Source organism: Eurytemora carolleeae, unplaced genomic scaffold (genome assembly GCF_000591075.1).
Source record: "Eurytemora carolleeae unplaced genomic scaffold, Eaff_2.0 scaffold478, whole genome shotgun sequence".
In the NCBI taxonomy this organism is placed as follows: Eukaryota; Metazoa; Arthropoda; class Copepoda; order Calanoida; family Temoridae; genus Eurytemora; species Eurytemora carolleeae.
Genome location: NW_019396378.1, coordinates 62103 through 84719, shown reverse-complemented (window position 1 = coordinate 84719; position 22617 = coordinate 62103). Strand labels below are relative to the sequence as shown.

The following is a 22617-nucleotide window of genomic DNA, read 5'->3' as shown; positions in this document are numbered from 1 at the left end:
ATATTAACAACCCAATGGTGTAAACCTTAGATATTTCAAACTATGACTTCTGCTACATCAAACAATGTAAGTTTGAAATATCAAAGGTTTACATCATTTGGTTGTAGATATATAGGTATTAGAAAGTTGGTATTTGTGGCAAAGACTTATTTCCTTTGGATAGATACTGCGCCTGTTTTAGGTATATTTGGATAGTTACTGAAAAACAGTAAATAAAAGAGAATACTGCAACTCTTTGAAAAAATGCCTACACTCTTGTATTTATATTTTATAAAAAAATTGTAAAAATGTACATATTTCCCCCCCCCCCCTATACTAAGTTTTGTACATAGTAGATTAAAAAATGTATTTTTCCGAACCAGTTTTTACATTTACTTATAATTGTAAGTGGTACGCAAGAAATATATAGACCAGGAACCGCCATATCTAATGCGTCAAATTTGTGTACTGCAGTGGGAGGCGATCAAAACTTGTATCCGCACTAACTTAATATATTAACTAGTTTCTTTTGTTTTTGACTGTAACATCACTCTGTTTATCAGTGTTTAATCCTTTCTCTTCAACTGCTGTGGGGGCATTGTATTTGTTTACATTCCTCCCACAGTGTACAGTACACAATTTGCGTATATCTGAGTTGGGCGTTCCTGTTCTATATATTTGTTGGTGGTACGTATCACTGAAAACTCCGTTGTATTTGAGATACTCCAATTTTTATGCAGCTATAGGCTAGGTTTTACATCGTACACTGTACAGTACAGACTGACACTGCACCGAGACTGTACACTAAATCAAGGTTGTAATGCAAGGAAAGTTAATTGCGGTCGCGTATACTCTGCGTACATATTGAAACCAGTTCTCTCTGGACGGACTTTGTAAATAAGAATAGATGCATCAGTGTTCGTTTAGTATCAAAGGAGGTTAAAAGCATTTTTTGAAAATTCACATAATAGTTTCCTTTGACCAGAATATTTCATAGATTATTTTTGTGAAAATGAATTCCATGTCAAGCTGTGACATCTGTCTTGTGTTTACTTTTCCGCCCAGAGACAGTACACTGCAGCACAAAAAATGCGTAAACCTCTAAAATAACTTTCCTTGCAAAGTACCTTGCACCAAATGAATCCTCCCCTTGTAGTAAGATTTATGTGATCACAGTAATTTAAAGGTTGCAAGCTTTCAGGCACAAATCTGTGAGAACTTTGACAAGTACTTTAATTGAGGCTTAAACCAAATGCTTTATAGTTATAAACTGAACATGTTTTAGGCTAAAGAAATGGATATGTGAGTTAGTTAGGTTAAAGTCGACCCAGTCTTTTCATAGCTGTCTGGATCTGTGTGATGTATCGTGCTTAGAGCACAGTTCTAGTACAGGTTTCAAACTAAAATTTGTTGTTTAAAATAACTTTTTAAGGAGAACTAAATGAAGCTCCTCCTTCTTTTCCTGCTGGAATGCTAGGAAAGTAAAATCAGAAATTTTAATTTTTTTTTTTTTTATTTGACCAAAAAACAATATTTCATATCTAATCTAATAAGCATAATATTCATAAACATTTTACAAATTACAAATTTTCTAAATGTTTTGGTATATATTTGATAGTTTTGAAACCATATTGGGGTTTCTTTTTGTAAAAACATTAAAGCTTTTGAATATATGATAAATCATTTTGTTAACGCAGGGGTTCAATTTCATCAAAACAAGTTTTTAGTAAACAAATAAACACATTCAACATAAAGTGAAAAGAAGCAAAAATCTAAGTTATTCGTTATCACAGTTTTTTTGTTCTCATAATTATGTTTATTGAATTTAAAAAGTGAAATTTTAGATAAGTGATTTTTATTAATGATTTCTATATTAAATAGAGCGTTATAATGTTTATCATTATTATTAACTATTATTTTTGAAACACTAAAATTTTATATTACTTTAAAGATAAATCAAATAAAAATTAATTTAAAAGGAAAAGGATAATTACGTTTAACCATTTGACCAATTTACCCTTATACCGTTTAAATTGGTTAATCGTTTAACGGTTTAATTGTGTAACCGTTTAAATGTTTAATCATTTACCCAGTGTGCCGTTTATTAAATTAACTGATGAACAGTTTGTCCGTTTGACCATTTAATCGTTTCACCGTTTCTATGTTTAACCGTTTAATTGCTAATCATTTAGCCGTTAAACCAGATATTTTAAATGTAGACCATTGAAATTTAAAACTTTAAATTCTGTTAGATAAAAGAGCCTAAGTTTGATATGTCAAAGGTTTACACCATCAGGTTGCAAAGATATAGGAAGTATTTTGTGACCAGAACACGATTGCTTTCAATTTCTGATATTTCTTCTGTCAGGTGTTCATTTTCCTACCGATACTCTCGCACTTATCAGGGAACAGATACAACTCTTTCTATTAATTACAAAACCTATTTAAAGAGACTTTTATAGAACTTAATTTTAAGGGAACCACCATTGTTAAAGTGGCATGTACGATGCTAAAATATATCCTTTAAACCTTTAACCGAGTAGGAAGAAGGGAGAAATTGTGTTTTTATATCTTGAAAAGAGATCAATGATGCATCACAAAATTGTCTTATTATTTCAGCGGCAAAAATGCGTAAGTCATTTTATAAAAAACCCAAATTGAAATATTTTTATTTGATAAACAGCTTCCTAGACAAGGGTTTAAAGTGTACCATTGTGAATCAGACATGTCACCATAGATAAATTAAAATAACAGATAGGACAGTAGATGTCGTCTTTTCAAGATTTGGATGAAACTAGTTCAGAATAACCCTGAGGCAGAAGCCCAGAGGAGTTTCGCGCAGGCGGCGTAGAACAGGCTCTCTCTGTCTTGTAATTCTACACCGACTGCGCGAAACTCCTTTGGGCTTCTTAGGTCTTCAATGCATTCTATTAATCAATACAAAAAAAATTAGTCAAGTTAATTCACATAAAATTTGATATTTAATACAGTAAATCCCAAAAATATGAATACATAGCAAGAGATTTTTTATAATGTCGTATTGCATATTTAAGATCAAATGCCGCGGAAAAATGAGTTTAATATTATTATATCAATTGCATTCATATTTCAGATCTATTAATTTACCTTCAATTAAAAATAAAAAAGAAGTTTCTTTAGAATTATCAAAAAACTTATGACGGTCTATATCTGGGATTCACTGTATATTATTGCCTATAGCTCTAAATCTCATTTTTGATTTTGTTGAAGTGGAAAATAGGGGGTAAAAGGAGAATACAAATTTATACTCATTGTTTTAAATTTCTCATTTCTGGTTCTTTCTCCACCTTATGCTTAGTTACACCATATTTGAAAAAATCTGAACTTTGTCCAACCTTTGTTGAAATTCCCTTCCCCCCCAGAAACCAACCACCATCCCCCCAAACACACCAACATTACCCTTTAAATCTTTAGTGTCTGTTAAATAATTTTTATCTTAAGTTATGACAAAATTGACATTTTCCCGGGTCCACTTAATTTCTTTTTTTAAAGTTTTGAAAAAAAAATAATATACCTTAATTTTCGGTAATTAAAAGTTTGTAACAAAAACGACACTTTCTTCGGTGCAGCTTATTTCTGGGTTTTAAAGATTTGCAACAAAAAAAACACTTTTATTTTTAATTTCAAAGATTTGCAACAAAATTTACTGGCTTAGCTCAATTTAGGATTTTTTTAAAAAAAGTTTTCAACAATGACATTTTGTCAGGTACAATTCAATACGAGTTAGAAAAAATTTTCAACAAAAAATAACATTTGTCGGCTACAATTTAATCCGGGTTTAAAAAAATTTGAGACAAAAAATTAAAAAAAGATTGTGTTTTGTGTTGCAGAGAGATCAATACAGCGCTCAGCGTGTTCTCCCACGGACTCAATAATCTGTATCTAGATAGAATACCGGACTCAGGGATATAGATAGATAGATAGATGGATAGATGGATAAACAGATAGAGAGATAGAGAGATAGATAGATAAACAGATAGAGAGAGAGATAGATAGATAGATAGAAAGAAAGATAGATAGATAGACAGATAGATATATAGATAGATAGATAGATAGATAGATAGATAATAGATAGATATATAGATAGATAGATAGATAGATAGATAGATAGATAGATAGATAGATAGATAGATAGATAGATAGATAGATGGATAAGCAGATATAGAGATAGACTTATAGATAGATAGATAGATAGATAGACATATAGGTAGATAGATAGATAGATAGATAGATAGATAGATAATCTATTTGTATAAACCTAGAGAAACTAGAGATGCTTCAACCCAATGTGTCCTGTCAGGTAAAAACCAAAATAAGAATATATTTCTTCAATTTACTTTAAAAAAAGGGCAAATCATAAATATTTTTGCAAAAATTGGATTAATAAAACTTTTAACAGGTTCAGCAAAATAATTACAATTTTTTAAAGCCAAGCCTTTTAAAATCATCAAAGAAAATCGTTCAAGTCACCATTCATGTCAACCTTTAAAGTCAACCTTTTAGGTCAACCATTAGGTCAATCTTTCAGGTCAACCATTCAGGTCAATCTTTCAGTTTAACCTTTCAGGTCAACCATACAGGTCAACCTTTCAGGTCAACCTTTCAGGTCAACCTTTCAGGTCAACCTTTCAGGTCAATCTTTCAGGTCAACCTTTCAGGCCAATCTCTAAAGTCAACCATTCAAGTCAACCTTCCAAGTCAACATTTCAAGTCAACCTTTCAAGTCAACCTTTCAAGTCAACCTTTCAAGTCTACCTTTCAAGTCAACTTTTCAAGTCAACCTTTCAAGTGAGCCTTTCTAAACAACCTTTCTAGTCAACCATTTAAATCAGCCTTTCAAGTCTACCTTTCAAGTCAACCTTTTAAGTCAACCTTTAAGTAAACCTTCCAAGTCAACCTTTCAATCTTTCTAGTCAACCTTTTTAGTCAACCATTCAAATCAACCTTTTAAGTCAACCTTTCAAGTCAAACTTTTAACCTTTCTAGTCAACCTTTCAAGTCAACCATTCAAGTCAACCTTTCAAGTCAACCCTTAAACCTTTATCGTCAACCTTTCAACCTGTCCAGTCGACCTTTCAACCTTTCTAGTCAACCTTCCAGTCAACCATTCTAGTCAACATTTCAAGTCTACCTTTCAAGTCAACCTGTTAAGTCAACCTTTCAAGTCAAACTTTCAACCTTTCTAGTCAACCTTTCAAGTCAACCTTTCAAGTCAACCTTTTACGTTGATCTGGGTGTTCTGTTGAATCATTTAATTCCATCAATATAATTTTGATTCCAAAAAAAACTACCTCATCTAAGGATCATGGAGCTGTAAAATGGCCTGGGGGCAGGAAGCTCCACAAATATCTAGCAGCAGTCAAGATAAGAGGGTCTAGGTAATTACTATAAATATCCCTTTCAATTCCTAAACTCTGTTTCTACCTTTCTCTTTATTATTAAATCCTGAAAACCCCAATTTTGTAATTTCTGCGCTCCTCCTCTATTAAGAAAACCTTTAAATATTTTAGTTCTATCCTTCAAGTCAAAAAATCTGTTTCTAAAGAAATGACTTGCACACTTATTTGTATAAACAGAATAGATATATATATTTAAGTAAGGGGAGTCAGAACAACATAAATACATTATACAGTTCTGTTATTTTAGTAAATTAGACCCGCGCTAAAGGGACTGTTCACCTAATTTCAAGAAACGCTCCCTTTAAAGGGTACTAAGGGAATAAATCGTATAGAATTCTGTCAATTTTCTTTTTTGTTATAGTTGCTTGCCACTGAAAAAGAGAAACTGAATTTGAAGATTATCAAATTCAGACAGGAAAACATCAGTCAAAGATTTAAATGGCCGTTGTTGTTAACCCTACCTCCCCTACCACGGCTGAGTGGAGGGGGCGGGGGTTCCACTCCCCCCTCTGTGGTTTTGTCTAAATAACTTAAAAACGGCTGACATTAGAACGCTGAAACTTCTTCACTTTTTCAACATCATAGTTGGGAACATCATAGTTGGGAACATCATAGTTGGGAACATCATAGTTGGGAACATCATAGTTGGGAACATTAGTTGGGAACATGATAGTTGGGAACATCATAGTTGGGAACATGATAGTTGGGAACATGATATTTGGGAACATGATAGTTGGGAACATGATAGTTGGGAATGGGAACATCATAGTTGGGAACATCATAGTTGGGAACATCATAGTTGGGAACATGATAGTTGGGAACATCATAGTTAGTTGGGAACATGATAGTTAGGAACAACATGATAGTTGGGAACATCAAAGTTGGGAACATCATAGTTGGGAACATCATAGTTGGGAACATCATAGTTGGGAACATCATAGTTTTGGAAAGTCTTTTTTTATGCATAGGGTAGGGTGGAGGACAGTCAAACGGCGCGCGGGTCGGTGTTTAAAAAATCAGAAATAACTAAAATTTATATATTTCAAAAGCCCTTTAAAAATGGATGCATTAACATGTGTCACATGTTAATATTTGTCAAAATTAAAAATAATTATTTTTGAACATTTTTCAGACGAACTTTTTGAACATTTTTAAAATCCTCCCTTGCACCCTAACCATGTTAGAGGTCTAATTTTTAAAATCCTCCCTTGCACCCTAACCATGTTACAGGTCTAATTTTTGAATGAGGCCTTGAAAAGTTGGACTAGGGACATGCATCACACTCCCATATCATAACTCTAAGGACAAAATAAGCAGGCCTTGAACAGTTGGACTAGGGACATGCATCACACTCCCATATCATAACTCTAAGGACAAAATAAGCAGGCCTTGAACAGTTGGACTAGGGACATGCATCACACTCCCATATCATAACTCGAAGGACAAAATAAGCAGGCCTTGAAAAGTTGGACTAGGGACATGCATCACACTCCCCTATCTCAACTCTAAGGACAACATCATGTGGGGGGGGGGGTGTTAAGGTTAAGAGGTCATTTAACTAAAATAAAGGTTTATTTTAATATTTACAAACTCTTCTAACCCCCTTTTTTCATTTTATGTGTTTATTCCTAGATTCGATATTTTTAACGTTTTCCTCGTCGGTCCCTCCCCCCTTTCTCCCCCCTCCTCCTCCATCCCCCCCTTATCAATTGAGACCTATTTTGAAAAGATTATAAGTGGATTTCGAGATCAGCTTGAACTTCTTCAGTTTCCAATAAAAACTAAATTAGATCAAACATTATAAAACCGAATCCACAATCCTTAATTGTAGGATTGTAAAAATAAAAAAAAAAATTTTATAATATTTAAAAATCTAAAAAATATAAAATATGTACAAGAGGTCTGAACTTTTGAATAGTTAATCCATTTATCTAGCACTAATAGTTCCACGGATTAAGTAAACATCTTCAGGATATGATCTAAAATTCTGAGCAATTAGAATTGGGCTCTCGCTTATCTTAGCCAACGTGAGAAAGCAATAATACAAGCCAACCGTTTGTCATGAATTACGAGCTTAATTGTTAAACGTTTATGTTGCGGATTCGAGTTTGGAAGTTTTGCTAGGATTTTAACGCTTTCTGCTCATTCAAAAGTTACGGTTTGTAACAAAAAATTATTTGGAGCGCTAAATAATAAAATTATTGAACTAAAAATGACTTTTAAATAGTTTAAAGGTTTTAAAAATCACGGTCTTTTATCAAAAGATTTTGAATTATTTTGATGAAAAGTCTAAACGTACACAAGCAATAAAACTTGAATTCAGACCAAAAATATAAAATATATAAAAATATATATATATAAAATATATAAAATATAAAATAAAAATATAAAAAAGATTGAATTTCTAGTCCTTTAAGTGTACAGGTTTTTTATTTGATCCCACTCAAACTAGAGATTTTTTTATTTTCATTTTTTCCAATTTTCTTTTTTCATTTTAGTTTTTTAAAACTCTCATAACCCTTATAACGGAGAAATTGAAGAATATCGCCAGCTCTAAGAGTTTTATTAATGGCTGTACAATGTTCATTTTTGAAAAGCGTTGTCTGATCAAATTTAAATTAGATATATGTGTTAAAGATTTTAAAAAAATCATTATTTTTAATTGTGGTTTTTCTACAAAAGAGACTTTTCAAACGATAAAAACAACGTTTCCTTCCACTTTTTTATCGAAACGAAAGGAAATTTAGCTTACCAAACGGTTGAACCAAATTGGCTCACATTTTTGAGGAAACCCATGGTACTCGGGGTTTTAAAAAATTCCAGGGACAACGCGTGCATTTATTTGTTAGTAGTTTATAATAAAAATCCTTGACTGACGGGTCGAAAAGAATTAGTTTTTATAGCTTAAGTTGTATCCCATAGATTAATTAACAGCTAGAACACTAGATTTCGTCTTTTCAAGATTTCATAGATTAATTAACAATAACTGTAAGAACACTAGATGTCGTCTTTTCAAGATTTCATAGATTAATTAACAAGAACTGTTAGAACACTAGATGTCGTCTTTTCAAGATTTAGGGGTATTTCGTTCACAATAACCCTGAGAGAGAAGCTCAAAGAAGTTTCGCGCATGCTCTCTCTTTTTCTTGTCATTCAACGCAGCATGCGCGTAACTCCTTTGGGCTTCAGTATAGGGTTATTGTGAATGAAATACCTCTAAATCTTGAAATGACGACATCTAGTGTTCTATCAGTTATTGTTAATTATTGTTTTATACATTCAGCTTCCCTGAGTTCTATTGAACTATGTTTTTGTGTTTGTTGTTAATAATTTTGGTTAGTTTTTGGTTCGTTTGTTGCATTTCTCCCAGGGGTCAAACTGGCTTAAATTTTTCCTTTTTAGGTCGGACCAAGATTTCGAATTCAACAACGATGGATCATTGAAAAATGTCGAGCTTAAGGTGATTTTCATTATTTCATAATTTTATTATTAACATCAGCAATTTTATTAAAGGTTGAATGATTACCATTTTCAATATTGAATTAAATTTTCAAAATTTTTTCACATTTAAAATTCTCTATCTTTAGAAATTTGTTACTCAAACTTTCAACATTATGGTTTTAGATTGAAATAGTTTTTCAGTTAACTAAAATTTCAGAAATGGGGAATCTTAATAAGATAAGTAAATTGAATAATAAAGTGCAACTGATGTATAAATATTCCCATGGCGCTAGATTTTAAACAATATTTATAGTTTAAGATATGGCTGCCAAGAATTATGTAATGAGGAGGATTAAACATTATTTATAACACAATAAACAGCAGAAACTGAGAACCTAGGAGGAACCTCAGCCTAAGCCAAGAAAAAAATAAAAAGCATGGAAAGAATCTGATTTTTTGCCTCAAACTCTAATATTTTAAACTGATGGTATTGAAGCCTGATGCCTTAACCCGGCCTCAGAATTAGTTTAAAATATCAAAGGTCTACACCATTAGATTTGTTTCCAAAAGAAATTGATATCTTGCTAAAAAACTCAAAAATGTTTAGTCCTTATATCTTTGCAGCATCATAGTTTATAGCTTTATTATTTCAAACTTAGATAATTTGATCTGACAGAATGTATAGTTTGAAATATCTAAGGACTAAGGCAATGTTTGCAAATATACAGGGATAAGAAAATCAGCGTTTGTGGGAAAAACAGAATTTCTTTTTTATTTTTTCCATAATGATAAACCCCCAAAAAGCGTTTTTTAAAGGAGGGGGGCCGGGGGGTTAGATATTTTGAAAAAACTGAAAACAGAGGCTTAAAAAAGACAAATTAGTGTTAAAAATTCATATTTGGTTCGTTAACCCTAGATTATGAAATCTTATCTACTCAATTCACCAGAAAAATAAATTTAAAGGGACTGTAAGCGTAATTTCAAGTGATCTTCCCCGATTTACAACGGTACCCTTTAAACCTTTGACTGATCATCAAGGACATACAACTTCTGCATTCTGTGTCCAAAAATTCGAAAGTGAATATTCTGCCACTTCTAGAAAGTGAATGTTTATATTCTGCCACTTCTAGAAAGTGAATGTTTATATTTCTTAATTATAAAACAAAATGTTCAGCAATTATAAGATTTTTATAGATTTATAAAAACAAATTTAAAAAAGGTTTTCATCCTTGATCATGCAGTCAAAGGTTTAAAGGGTACTGTTGTGAATCGAGCAGACCCCTCTTTAAATAGAAGGTCAGTTGAAATTTTGCGCACAGTCCCTTTAATGCATGTTCTACACATGTTAAAGATAATTGGCGAATATGCAGGAGTTCTGGAAATTATTAGACCGAGGGTGTACCAATAAAAATGGGAATTAATATGTTTTTTATTCCCATGTTTATTGGGACACCCTGTAGGCTGTCTCTTGCAAGGTTACCCACAAAGAGTTAGACTGTAAAGACGACATGGAACTTTTAATAAACGTCGATCTCAAAGTTTTCAGTTCCAGGGAATTAGGAATATAAAGAAACAAACAGTATAAATTCTATACAGTCGTCTCTGAAGTCTCATCCTTTGTGAATAACCCTGTACCTACAATTACTGCTTTTTCAAGATACGCTCAATGTGTGTATTTTAGTAGTAATTGAATTAATATCTCAGGTTTTGAACCCACATATTAGAGGCCAGGGTATAGTAGAGGATGGTTCATGTTTAATATTTGAGGTTATGAACCTACAACCTCGAGGCCAGGGTATGGTAGAGGATGGTTCATGTTTAATATTTGAGGTTATGAACCTACGGCCTCGAGGCCAATGTATGGTAGAGGATGGTGCATGTTTAATATTTGAGGTTATGAACCTACGGCCTAGAGGCAAGGGTATTGCAGAGGATGGTTCATGTTTAATATTTGAGGTTATGAACCTACGACCTCAAAGCCAGGGTATGGTAGAGGATGGTTCATATTTAATATTTGAGGTTATGAACCTACGACCTCAAAGCCAATGTATGGTATAGGATGGTGCATGTTTAATATTTGAGGTTATGAACCTACGACGTCAAAGCCAGGGTATGGTAGAGGATGGTTCATATTTAATATTTGAGGTTATGAACCTACGACCTCAAAGCCAATGTATGGTATAGGATGGTGCATGTTTAATATTTGAGGTTATGAACCTACGGCCTCGAGGCCAGGGTATGGTAGAGGATGGTGCAATGATGTGGGAAGAGATTGGGGTTTGGAAATCTCTTAATGCTGAGAAGATTAACATAAAGGTAATATATCCTCTTTTTCTTATAAGGGACTGTACACACAATTTCAAATGATCCTCAGTCTAAATAGCGTTGTTTGCTCAATTCACAACGGTACCCTTTAGCGTAAATTCACAAGTCACTTTCTATAGAAATGCAATTGCAAATAATCAATTTTCAGAAGAAAAAACAAAACATGTTTGCTCGGACAAAGATAAATAGAGTCCGAATTTTATAAATTTGAGCCGCGTCTCAAAAACCGGTTTCAATTGAGCGCTGGATTAAATCTTGAAACAATGAATGCGGCTTTAAGTGGAACCAACATTTTTTGAACCGCGTCTCAAATTTAAGTCGCGGCTCAAATTCTTTAAATTCGGCCTTAGGGTACTGTTGTAAATGGAAAATGCAGGTTTATTAATACAAAATCACTTGTAAATTTGTCTACATTCCCTTTAAACAGCCATATTTTCTTAGTTTTTCAATCAGTATTATATTATATGGTAGAATACATTCAACCATTTTGTTTAGTTTTTCAATCAGTATTATATGGTAGAATACATTCAACCATTTTGTTTAGTTTTTCAATCAGTATTATATTAATACATTCAACCATTTTGTTTAGTTTTTCAATCAGTATTATATTATATGGTAGAATACATTCAACCATTTTGTTTGTGATTATGTAAAAGGCATTTCGAAATTTTAAAGACATCGTTCAAAATTATGAATATAAAGATAACTAAAACTTTTACATCCCTAATATTCTGTCTTTAAGTTTCTGTAAGCAGTTCGATGGTGAGGAATTGAAGCCACTAACTACAATTTACTAACGATTTTATGTTTGCAACCTGGTGGTGTTATCTTGATATTTCAAACTTTAATTAGTTGATCTAATAGAATTTATTGTTTGAAATATCAATAGTCTACAACATCACACTTCAAAGAAATAATTCACAATGATCGATAATTAATATAAGAAAGTTATAGAGAATGATGCGGGCAACAATTTCCTTTAAACCTTCTCATTTTGTCCAGGATATTGCATAGCCAGGAAACCCTTTAAAACCTCCTTATTTTGTCCAGGATTGTATGGTCGAGAAAACCTTAAAACTTTCTTATTTTGTCCAGGAAATTGCATAGCCAGGAAATCCTTTAAACCTTCTTATTTTGTCCAGGATATTGTATGGCCAGGAAATCATTTTAAACTTCCTTATTTTGTCCAGGAAATTGTATGGCCAGAAATCCTTTTAAACCCCCTTATTTTGTCCAGGATATTGTATGGCCAGGAAATCCTTTAAACCTTCTTATTTTGTCCAGGATATTGTATGGCCAGGAAATCCTTAAAACCTTCTTATTTTGTCCAGAATATTGTATGGCCAGGAAATGCTTTAAAACCTTCTTTTTTTTGTCCAGGATATTGTATGGCCAGGAAATCCTTTAAACCTTCTTATTTTGTCCAAGATATTGTATGGCCAGGAAATCCTTTAAACCTTCTTATTTTATCCAGGATATTGCACGGCCAGGAAATGCTTTAAACCCTTCTTATTTTGTCCAGGATATTGTATGGCCAGGAAATGCTTTAAAACCTCCTGAAGGTGTTCCTGAGAGGAGATTCCTTACAATTACATTTCTTGAGGTAACATTAAGATTTTTGTTCAATTTTGAATTATATAGAATTCCAAATATTACTTCTAGTAAAGCTAATAGTTAAAAGTTATAATAATAGTTTAAAAGTTAGAATAAAGTTAGGAATTTGAAGAACAAGCATGGGATCATTATATTTCAGATTTGATTAGACAATTTTTAATCCCATTTACACAAACATTTATTTTTCTAAATTTCTATTTTCTCTGTATTTTTTTTAAAAATTATGATGAACTGTTGTGAAGGGATTATAGTTGTAATTTCAAGTGATACTCAATTTAAATCTTCACTGAGCTAGGATTCCTTCAAACCGGTGTTAGGTACTTTCCCAAGGGCATTTTCCCAAGTGACAATTTACCAAGTGTCAATTTCCCAAATGTACATTTTCCCAAGCGGCAACTTTCTAAAGATTAGGTTAGGCCTTCTGAGGCGCCGCAAGCTGCTAAGGGTCGAGCGCTGCAGCTATGATAGGCTTGGGGGCCGGGTACTGCGGCTAGATGGCGGAGCGCGGCGGCTAGGACAGACTTTGGAATTTGCCGCTTTGGAAATTGGATATTTGGGAAGTTGTCACTTGGGAAAATACCCTTGGGAAGCTGCCGCTTGGGAAAAATTCTTTGGGAAAGTACCTAGCATCCTTCCAACCTTTATCTTATCAAGGATGTATAAGCTTAAAAAGTGCCAACTTCTGATGATTTTCTCATTGTTTTGTAGCAGAAATCAACAAGTCACTTTTATTGAAAATTATCAATTTTCAAGATTAAAAAGTTAATATTAAGGTTTAAAGAATTGTCAATAGAAAAAAGGGATTGAATTCTGGAAGCAAACTCTGATTATCTTTAAAATCTGATTTCGAAGACCTTTACTTTTTCAAACTATGAATTCTGTAAGATGAAATAGTCTAAGTTTAAAAAATCAAAGGTTTACACCATCAGGCTGCAAAGATATAGGGATTTGAATATAAGAATTTGTGGCAAGATCTCAGTTCCTTTACATTAAGATTTACTCAAAAGAAATTACCTAAGTTTTTGCTCCAATTAAATCTAGAAATCTGCCACGGAATTGTCCAGGGTTTCTTTACAAAGATAAATCCTTGTATCCCAATAAAATAAAAACTTTCTAAGAAGAACATTACAAAAGAAAGGAAAGCATAAAAAGTATCCCTACACTCAATGGGTATTATAGTGTTAAAGGGTATGTGCGCTGTTTTGAAAAAACGGTTTGACATAAAATATTACGAATTGTGTCAAACCAAGGAGTATAAAATAGAAGGGAGATATAACTGGCGTGGCCCGCCCTACTATATGATTATACATGCTTTGCAGACGGTACTCCATTTGTATAAGAAATATTTGTATGATGTACAATTACCGCGTATACAATAACTTATTCTGAATATTTCTTATTCAAATGGAGTACCGTATGCAAAGCATGTATAAATCATATGATAGAGCGGGCCGCGTCAGTTGTATCTCCCTTCTATTCCATACTCCTTGTGTCAAACCCTGTGTCATATCACTTTAAAGAAAATTTAAAGAGTGAGCCTCCATATAAAGATGTACTGGCCCGAATCACATTGGTAATAATTATATATTTGCCTGCGAGCAAAAATAAGGGATATATCAATAATTTTGTTAATTTTTATTTGCCAAAAAAAAGTTTCGAATTTTTCAAAATTCCACGGGCCACGCCGGGCACTTTAGCTAAAATCTTAATTTAAGACCAAGCACGGGTACGGCTAGAATAACTAAGATTTAAAGGGTACCGTTGTGAATCGAGCTGTTTCTCTTGAAATGGAGGGTCTCTTGAAAAACGCCAACAGTCCCTTTAAGAATATATTTCCCATGTTCTGTGTTCTAAAGGGTAAAGTTAGAACATTAACTGTAGTTTCTATCTGTGTAATCCCTGGACCAGAAAACTGGAACACTTCAACAAGTTTTAGCAAAATTATAGTTTGTACAGAAAACAAAAACAAGTTTAAAATATTCAAATTTTATTTTTTTCAATCCTCAAACTGTAGTTGAATGTATAAAGGGCTGGGTATCGTTATGTTTTAAAAATATTTCAGGTTTTTTTACCTTTAAGAATAGTTTGGTGTCATTATACACGACAACATGTTTAACCTGACCCATGTGCATTATCAAAACTTTTAAAAAAAATATTTTTATCATCGTTTTTAAAACTTTGGTAAAAAAATATAAATTGAGTTTTTGCATCAAACTCTGATTTTCTAATCGATACCTTTGCAATGAAAATAAGCGAGCAAACGCAAAATAGAAAATATAATTATATTTTGAATATATCAAGTTCTTGTGAAGCCTCTAAAAAGTAAAAAAATCCTTGAATGTTTAAAAATGAAGTTTATAACGATGCACATCCCTAAATGAATATATAGGCTTGTTTTTCACAGGGTTCACCAGATATATGAACACAATGTTGTTAATCCCTGAAAATATAAACTTCTTTATGTAATGTAATGAACTTTTCACAGGGTTCACCAGATATATGAACACAATGTTGTTAATCCCTGAAAATATAAGCTTCTTTATGTAATGTAATGAACTTTTCACAGGGTTCACCAGATATATGAACACAATGTTGTAATCCCTGAAAATATAAGCTTCTTTATGTAATGTAATGAACTTTTGCTAATGAAAAATACAAATTCTTTGATGCATTTCGAAGCATGAAAATTACTGACCAAAAATTTGAATTATTGGAATATTGAACAAAAGAAAATAAATAACAATGTTCTTCGAAATAAATTTGAAATTTGTGATGCAATAATAATGAAATTTTTGTAACCTTCTTCCATAAAAATTTTTAGGAACCGCCCTAAACATTTTTTAGGAACCGCCCTATACATTTTTTAGGAACCGCCCTATACATTTTTTAGAAACCACCCTTTATAGTTTTTTAGGAATCGCCCTTTCTACTTTTTTTCAAACCGCCCTATATATCTTTTAGGAACCGCACCATATAATTTTTAGGAACCGCCCAATATTTTTTTTTTAGGGACCGCCCTATATGATTTTTTCGAACCGCCCTATTTAAATTTTTTAGGACCCACTCAATATAATATTTTAGGAGCCACTTTATATACATTTTTAGAAACCGCCCTTTACAGTTTTTAAGGAACCGCCTAATATAAAATTTTTCGGAAACCGCTCTGTTAAAAAAGTTTCAGGACAGCACCTTTTAACCTTTTTTAGGAACCGCCCTACATAAATACTTTCAGGAACTGCACTTTATGAAACTATTTAGGAACCGCCTTGATAACTTATTTAGGAACCACCTTTTAAATTTTTTTTTCAGAAGCCACCCTAAATGAATTTTTTTAGGAACCTCCCTATATCAACCTGAGCCCGCCCACTGCTTGTTCATCAACTAAAGGCACGGTTCTCCAGTTTTAAACTATTTTAAATCGAGAAAACAACATTTTTGAAATTATGTCAACAAAAGGAATTGAATCCTTGCCAAAAACTCTGATCTAATATCCTCCTATGTCGAAGACCTTAAATATTTCAAAAACTGAATTCTGTTGAATCAAATAACAAAAGTTTACACTATCAGGTTGCAAAGACGCAGGGATTATAAAATTTGAGTTTGTTGCAAAGACCGTTTTTTAAAAGTTTGATAATTTGTCATGAAATTTTACAACCTTATTATGTGTCATCTAAAAAAAGCGTTTTACCATTAAAAGACTTTTTTTCAAACAAGGGAATTGAGTTTTAGCCACAAACTCTTATTTTCAAATACCTAAATCTTTGCAACATGATGATGTTAGCCTTATATATATTTTCAACTTAGATTATTTGATCTACCAAATTTAAAGTTTGAAATATCTAAGGTCTACGACATTGGATTGCAAAGATATAGGGATTAGAAAACCAGAGTTGGTGTAAAAGACTCAAATCCTTTATATTTGTATGCCTTTTTTTTGAAGAGTTTCATTGTCCGAATATAATAAATTTAAGCCGTGTCTCAAATCCCCCAAAAACCGGTTTCAATTGAGCGCCGGCTTAAAGCTTGAAAAATTTTATACAATTTTAAGGTAAACCAACCATATTCTTTAAATTCGGCCTCAGGTCGTCTATGAAGTTTCGTTGTTCTTGGGCCATCAAAACAAATTATCCTAAAATAATTTTATCATTGTTTTTCTCACTTTTGTTTATGTAACCCAATATTCTTATAATGGATTATATAAGACGTATGATAATATATCTAAATACAATATAGAAGAATGTATATAAGACGTATGATAAAGATGTTAAAGCCTGCATATTATACAATAAGAAGAGTAATAATAGTAGTTATTAAGTTAATGGTTGGAATAATATATCTAAATACAATATAGAAGAATGTATAATAAATGTATAATTATATATTTATATATCAACAGATATTGAGCTTCAATATTCAGATGGCCTTTCTAAAAACTTCACTCTAAGAAATTTCAAATTTTCATCTAACAACAGTTGTTGTAGCACCTGCATTAAATTCACCTTAGCAAAATCATTTAACAAAATTTGACGATTCTGCTATTTGAGTGTTGGAGCTAAGCAAGGGGTGCCAAAATATATAAGAAATGCCCGAAAATTAACGTTAAAGGGTATTAAAGAAATTATCAAGTTCAGAGTTAGAAAAATATCCTGAAGTAATATAGTTCAGAATAAAAATGGGACACCCTCGTTACAAATTATACAAATTAATATTCCCCCCCCCCCCCTCCTCCATCAAGAGAAATTATTTCCATATCAATGAAGGATTTGGCAAGAAGAAGAACAAAGATAATCATAAAGAATGAGTTGGAATATAATCTTCTTTATTCAACTAGCTTTATAGATTTTTCTTGTTTGCTAAAAAGATTATTTTATATCTAATCTTGATCAAGAAAATTTAGTTTTTTTCCATTTCTATCTATCCTTGAAGTTTGAAGGTTTGGGGTAATATAAATATTAAATATTTTCTTGTCATTTGATATTTTCCAAAAAACAATGAGAAAAAAGACTAGTTTTTATAGTTTAAAAAAAGGCTTGACCAAAATGATATATTTGTTTAGCATGAAAAGTATGGCATCTTATCAATATTGCCCTTATATATTTTGTTAATTAATTTTGAAATAAAAAATAAATTTAAAAAAAATAAAAAAAGATAAAGAACCTAGACAATAGATATAGGCTAGTAGAAGGTTATAATGCAAGGAAAGTTATTTCAGAGGTGTACGCATCTTTTGTACTGCAGTGTACTGTCACAGCCTGACATGGGATCCATCTTTCACATAAAAAATCAATGAAATATTCTGGTCATTGAAAACTATTATGTGAATTATCAAAATTATCAAAATTCAATGCTTTTAACCTCTAAACAAACACTGATGCAATTATTCTTGTTTAAAAATCCGCCTAGGGTTTCATTATGCGCACGCAGAATATACGCAACTACAATTAACTTTCCTTGCATCATAACCTTGGTCTAGTCTAGGAAATCTTTAATAAAAAGAATTTTTAATCAATATAACAAAAGAAAGGTATGGACGAATTAAGAACAAATTTTGCACAGTTTTAATAAACATGTATTTAGTTCTATTTTCTAAAAAGCTTGGTTAACCCCGCAGGTAATAAAGGAAAAACAAACAACTTTTGTTTGAACTTTCAAATGTAGTTTATAAATAGGCCACCAAATTTTCGGGAAAATCGTTTTTTTTCTTTTTTCCAATATTATAGTTTAAACTCTAATAGAATGTGTTTTTTACATAAAAATGTAGATACTTGTGGAGACATTCTTATAAATAATGCTGGAAACAGACCCCTCCAAAAAACACTTCTTGAATTTCAAGATCATTCTGTTTATAGGACAATATGTGCACGCTCTCATGCAAATATCGAGCAATATTTTGAAACTTTCTTCTTTTACTCCTTTTAACATAGGCTATAAACAAGCGCGTAGCAGTTTTGAAATGCATATGTATAGGGCTACACAAATGTTAAAGAGAGAGAAGGTAAGGTATAAACAAAGGCCAAGGTGTTGCTACATATTCTAAAGTCAAGGCAATCTAAAATATGCTGAATAACTCTTAGAACTGTCTAGATTTCCGTAGATTAACATATGAAAGTGAAGAACGTTCTAGAAAGTAAATTTTCAACCTAAGCTAATTTTAATTATACCGCTTTTGTCTTTTCTGTGTAATCCTAGTGTATTGTTAATAACTCTAACAACTACGTGTACTGTATAAGTGTATAGGGCTGGACACGTTTAAATTTTTTAAACTGTTCGTAAACGGTTCGTTAAAAGTTTGTTAACGGTTCGCAAACGGTTCGTAAACGGTTCGTAAACGGTTCGTTAACGGTTGGTTAACGGTTCGTGAACGGTTCGTTACCGGTTCGTTACCGGTTCGTTAACTGTTCTTTAACGGTTAGTTAACGGTTAGGTTCAGTTTTTTCTTAACTAAGAACTGAACGATTCTAAACGGATCTAAATTTGATATACGGCGTTGGGAGAATATTTTGGACATCGTTGACGGCACCAGCCATTAAACAGTCGTTAAAGATTATTTTATGTAAAATTATGGGGGGGGGGGGGATATTATAATCTGTAAGTTTCATGCAATTATAGAAAACAAGTCTTATACATCACTGTTATTTATAGATTCAATATACATATCTGTTATTTCTTTTTGATTTTCCGTTTTTTATGAATGCTTGTTTGTTTTTTTCGTCAACTTTATAATTAACGTTTTTTTCGTTAACAGAATCTTCCGTTAATTTTTAAAAACTCGTCGGCCTTTAACAGAACTTGGCCCAGTCCTATAGAAGAGAAGAAAAGAGAAAAAGATTGAACAGCTGGTGTTTATTGTAAAACAAACTTTTCTTCATTTTTACCAGTTTCAGTATGGAGTCTAACAATCTTATTCTTCTTCTCTTGTTTCCTAATTTTATTTTTTGAAATTAGAACAATTAGCTTTGAAAAATACACTAGCTAGTTGCTCACATATTGTAGTTTTTATTTCTGTTAGGGGGTTTATTTGATTATCTTTACTTTTCTCTATATGAGCATGGTTGGCTTTAAATTCAATGAACAAAAACCAAGGGGCAGATAGATGCCTACCTGCCTACCAAGTGAGCTGAGCTGCACACTTGTCACTTACAACTGTTGACTAATAATTAAAAGAAGGATGTTCGATGGGCTTTAACCAGAGATAAGAGAGTTACAGAGATCGATTAACACCTATAATATGCGATATTTTCCACAGCATGTTCTATTGTGTACAAGTACTGTACACGACCAATCAGGAGACATCTGTATTCAGTGATCCTTTGAATAGGAAATGCAAAATCTTTAAAAATATATAATATTCATAAACGTTATGTGTATGTGTTTAAATTGGAATATTTCTTTAAAACCTGTAAAACTTAACCCTTGAATGCAACAATTGGCCGTGAGATGTCAGTAAAGGTAGAGTGTATGAGCAGTCTGTGTAGTCTGTGGGTATACTTATCAAATACGCAGTACGTTCTCTCCACAAAAGGTTTTTGACTGTCATCTAACGGCCCCTTGTTGCATATAATAGCCGTTCGGGGGATAAGTTTTACATTTTTTCAGGAAATACTCTAACTTTTAACATAAAACATAAAATTTATAAATATAGTCTATTTTTTAATGTTTAGTATATCGTATCCAAATTATCCTTAAATATCCCTGAATACAGATAGGGTTGTTAATCGTTTTTCGATCGTCTTCAAAAAGGATCGTTTCGTTTTCGGAAAAAAACGATAATTTTTGAAAACGACAAACCTTTTTTTGAATTTTAGAAAACGAATAACAATCGTTTTTGAAAACGTCTTTTATCGAATGTTGTTTTATCGTTACGTCAATAAAGATCGTTAACAAAGGGTTGTCTTTAACAATCCTTAACAAAACACCGAACTTTATAAAAATGGTCGTTTTTAAAAAACAATCGTTTAAAAACGATCGATTCGTTTTTCATTTTTTCGTCGTCGTTTTCATAACGAAACGATAGTTTTTCCAAAAAAAACGATCCATCCATGAACCAACGTCTGTTAATTGGTCGTGTACTCCAATAGACCCTGAGCCGGAATTTTTTCAAATTTATGGTCGTATTTAAGACGTCCTAAATACGTCTCCGTACTCTATAGTGTTTTTCCGCTAGATGTCTCCCGTTAGTTATTTTCGGACAGACAGACTTACTAACGTCATGTTTACTCACATAATTTCGCCGTGAGTTAACCATATTATAGATGTCAGTACCTGCACAAAATACAACTTTATAAACCCAGGGATAAATAATAATCACAATTTTAATAATACAATTTAATTCAAAAAGTCCAATTTTAATCCGATTTGATAAAAACTAAATTCAAAATTTTATATTCTGTAGTTTTATTTTACGAAAATTATTATAATCCATGATGCAGTAATAACTTAACCTAACCCGTGGCCGCAGCGCTCGGCCCCCTAGCCCATCCTAGCCGCAGTGCTCGGCCCAGAAAGTGTAACTAACCTATATTTTTTAAAGTCGTCAATTAAAACCATCCCTGAAAATTTATTCTACAGTGTATTGAACAGCTTTCTATTTATTTTCGTCTATAGGGGTCGCGCGATGTTGCAGTTTATGGTCGGACACTAAATGTTGTAGAAAATCCCTTTTAGACAGTACTTAATTCCTCCGTATTTAGGACGTGAGTAAGTGGAGACGTCATATGTTTGCAAAAAGTACGGATTAGAATATTCCGGCTCAGCTGCGGAAATATTGCATTTTCTAGCCTGTAATAGATCTTATCTCTGGACTTAACCTACAGTATAATTTACAGATATGCAGTACGCTGTGTAGTTCCAGAGTGCAAAACTTAAGACAGGGTATTGTTAGGAAAACCAGTTTTAAAACCCGGGTTTTACGAATGGGGATAGGCAGTTATGTGAATATCAATTGTTTTGTGGTGAAATATTATTTCTTTCAGTTTATTTATATTCTCTTTTTTTCGAATCTCTGAAAACAAAATCTAAACAAATGTTGAGACTCCAAAAAGGAAACTGGGAAGTTTGGTTTAACAATACTCTTTTAAATTTCGGGCTCAGAGCCCAAAACTTAAGACCGGGTATGTCATGAAACCCAGTATCGGAAACTGGGCGCAGTTTCACAAATGGGGTAATGCAATTTTTAATAATTTTCTAAAAGAAATATCTTTAAGTATGGTTGGTTTCATAATCTCTCGTTATTTCCTGATATAAATATACACAAACGAATATTCGTGAGTTTCGTTCAACGATGCTTTTTCAAAATTCCGCCCCCCCCCCCCGGCCAATTTATTAGTAAAGGTTTATTGTACATAAACACAACAATCTTGTTAACACAAACAATACAGAGCAAAGAACCGGTTTTGTACGGCAGGAGCTGTATGCCAGATGGTTCCTGACTCACACCTAGCTACTGTAAACATTACAGAGGTAAACTAGACAGTAAAAAAAAAATTCTGAAGAAAAAAAGTTTTAACAAATATAAAGTTAAAAGTTTTTACTAAATTATTCTGAATCCAGAAGTTATCAAAAAATTGTTCCTAAACTAAACCTGAAATTATTCCTGAACTAAACCTGAAATTATTCCTAAACTACACCTGAAATTATTCCTAAACTTCACAAGAAATTATTCCTAAACTAAACCTGAAATTATTCTTAAACTACACCTGAAATTATTCCTAAACTTCACAAGAAATTATTCCTAAAATAAACCTGAAATTATTCTTAAACTACACCTGAAATTATTCCTAAACTTCACAAGAAATTATTAATAAACTAAACCTGAAATTAT

At 32.3% G+C, this 22617-nt stretch overlaps 1 protein-coding gene across 1 annotated transcript in view; it reads left to right on the top strand.

Annotated features, from left to right (window-relative positions):
• LOC111702037 (glutamate receptor ionotropic, NMDA 2B) overlaps positions 1-22617 on the top strand; it is a 49060-nt gene that overhangs the window by 490 nt on the left and 25953 nt on the right. The window contains exons 2-11 of the mRNA XM_023473561.1: positions 1412-1456; positions 2348-2384; positions 3849-3922; positions 4281-4318; positions 5320-5396; positions 8820-8877; positions 11067-11174; positions 12706-12786; positions 16133-16184; positions 22201-22256. Coding sequence (XP_023329329.1) covers positions 1450-1456; positions 2348-2384; positions 3849-3922; positions 4281-4318; positions 5320-5396; positions 8820-8877; positions 11067-11174; positions 12706-12786; positions 16133-16184; positions 22201-22256 — 588 coding nt within the window. The 5' untranslated portion in view covers positions 1412-1449. The remainder of the gene's footprint in view (positions 1-1411; positions 1457-2347; positions 2385-3848; positions 3923-4280; positions 4319-5319; positions 5397-8819; positions 8878-11066; positions 11175-12705; positions 12787-16132; positions 16185-22200; positions 22257-22617) is intronic.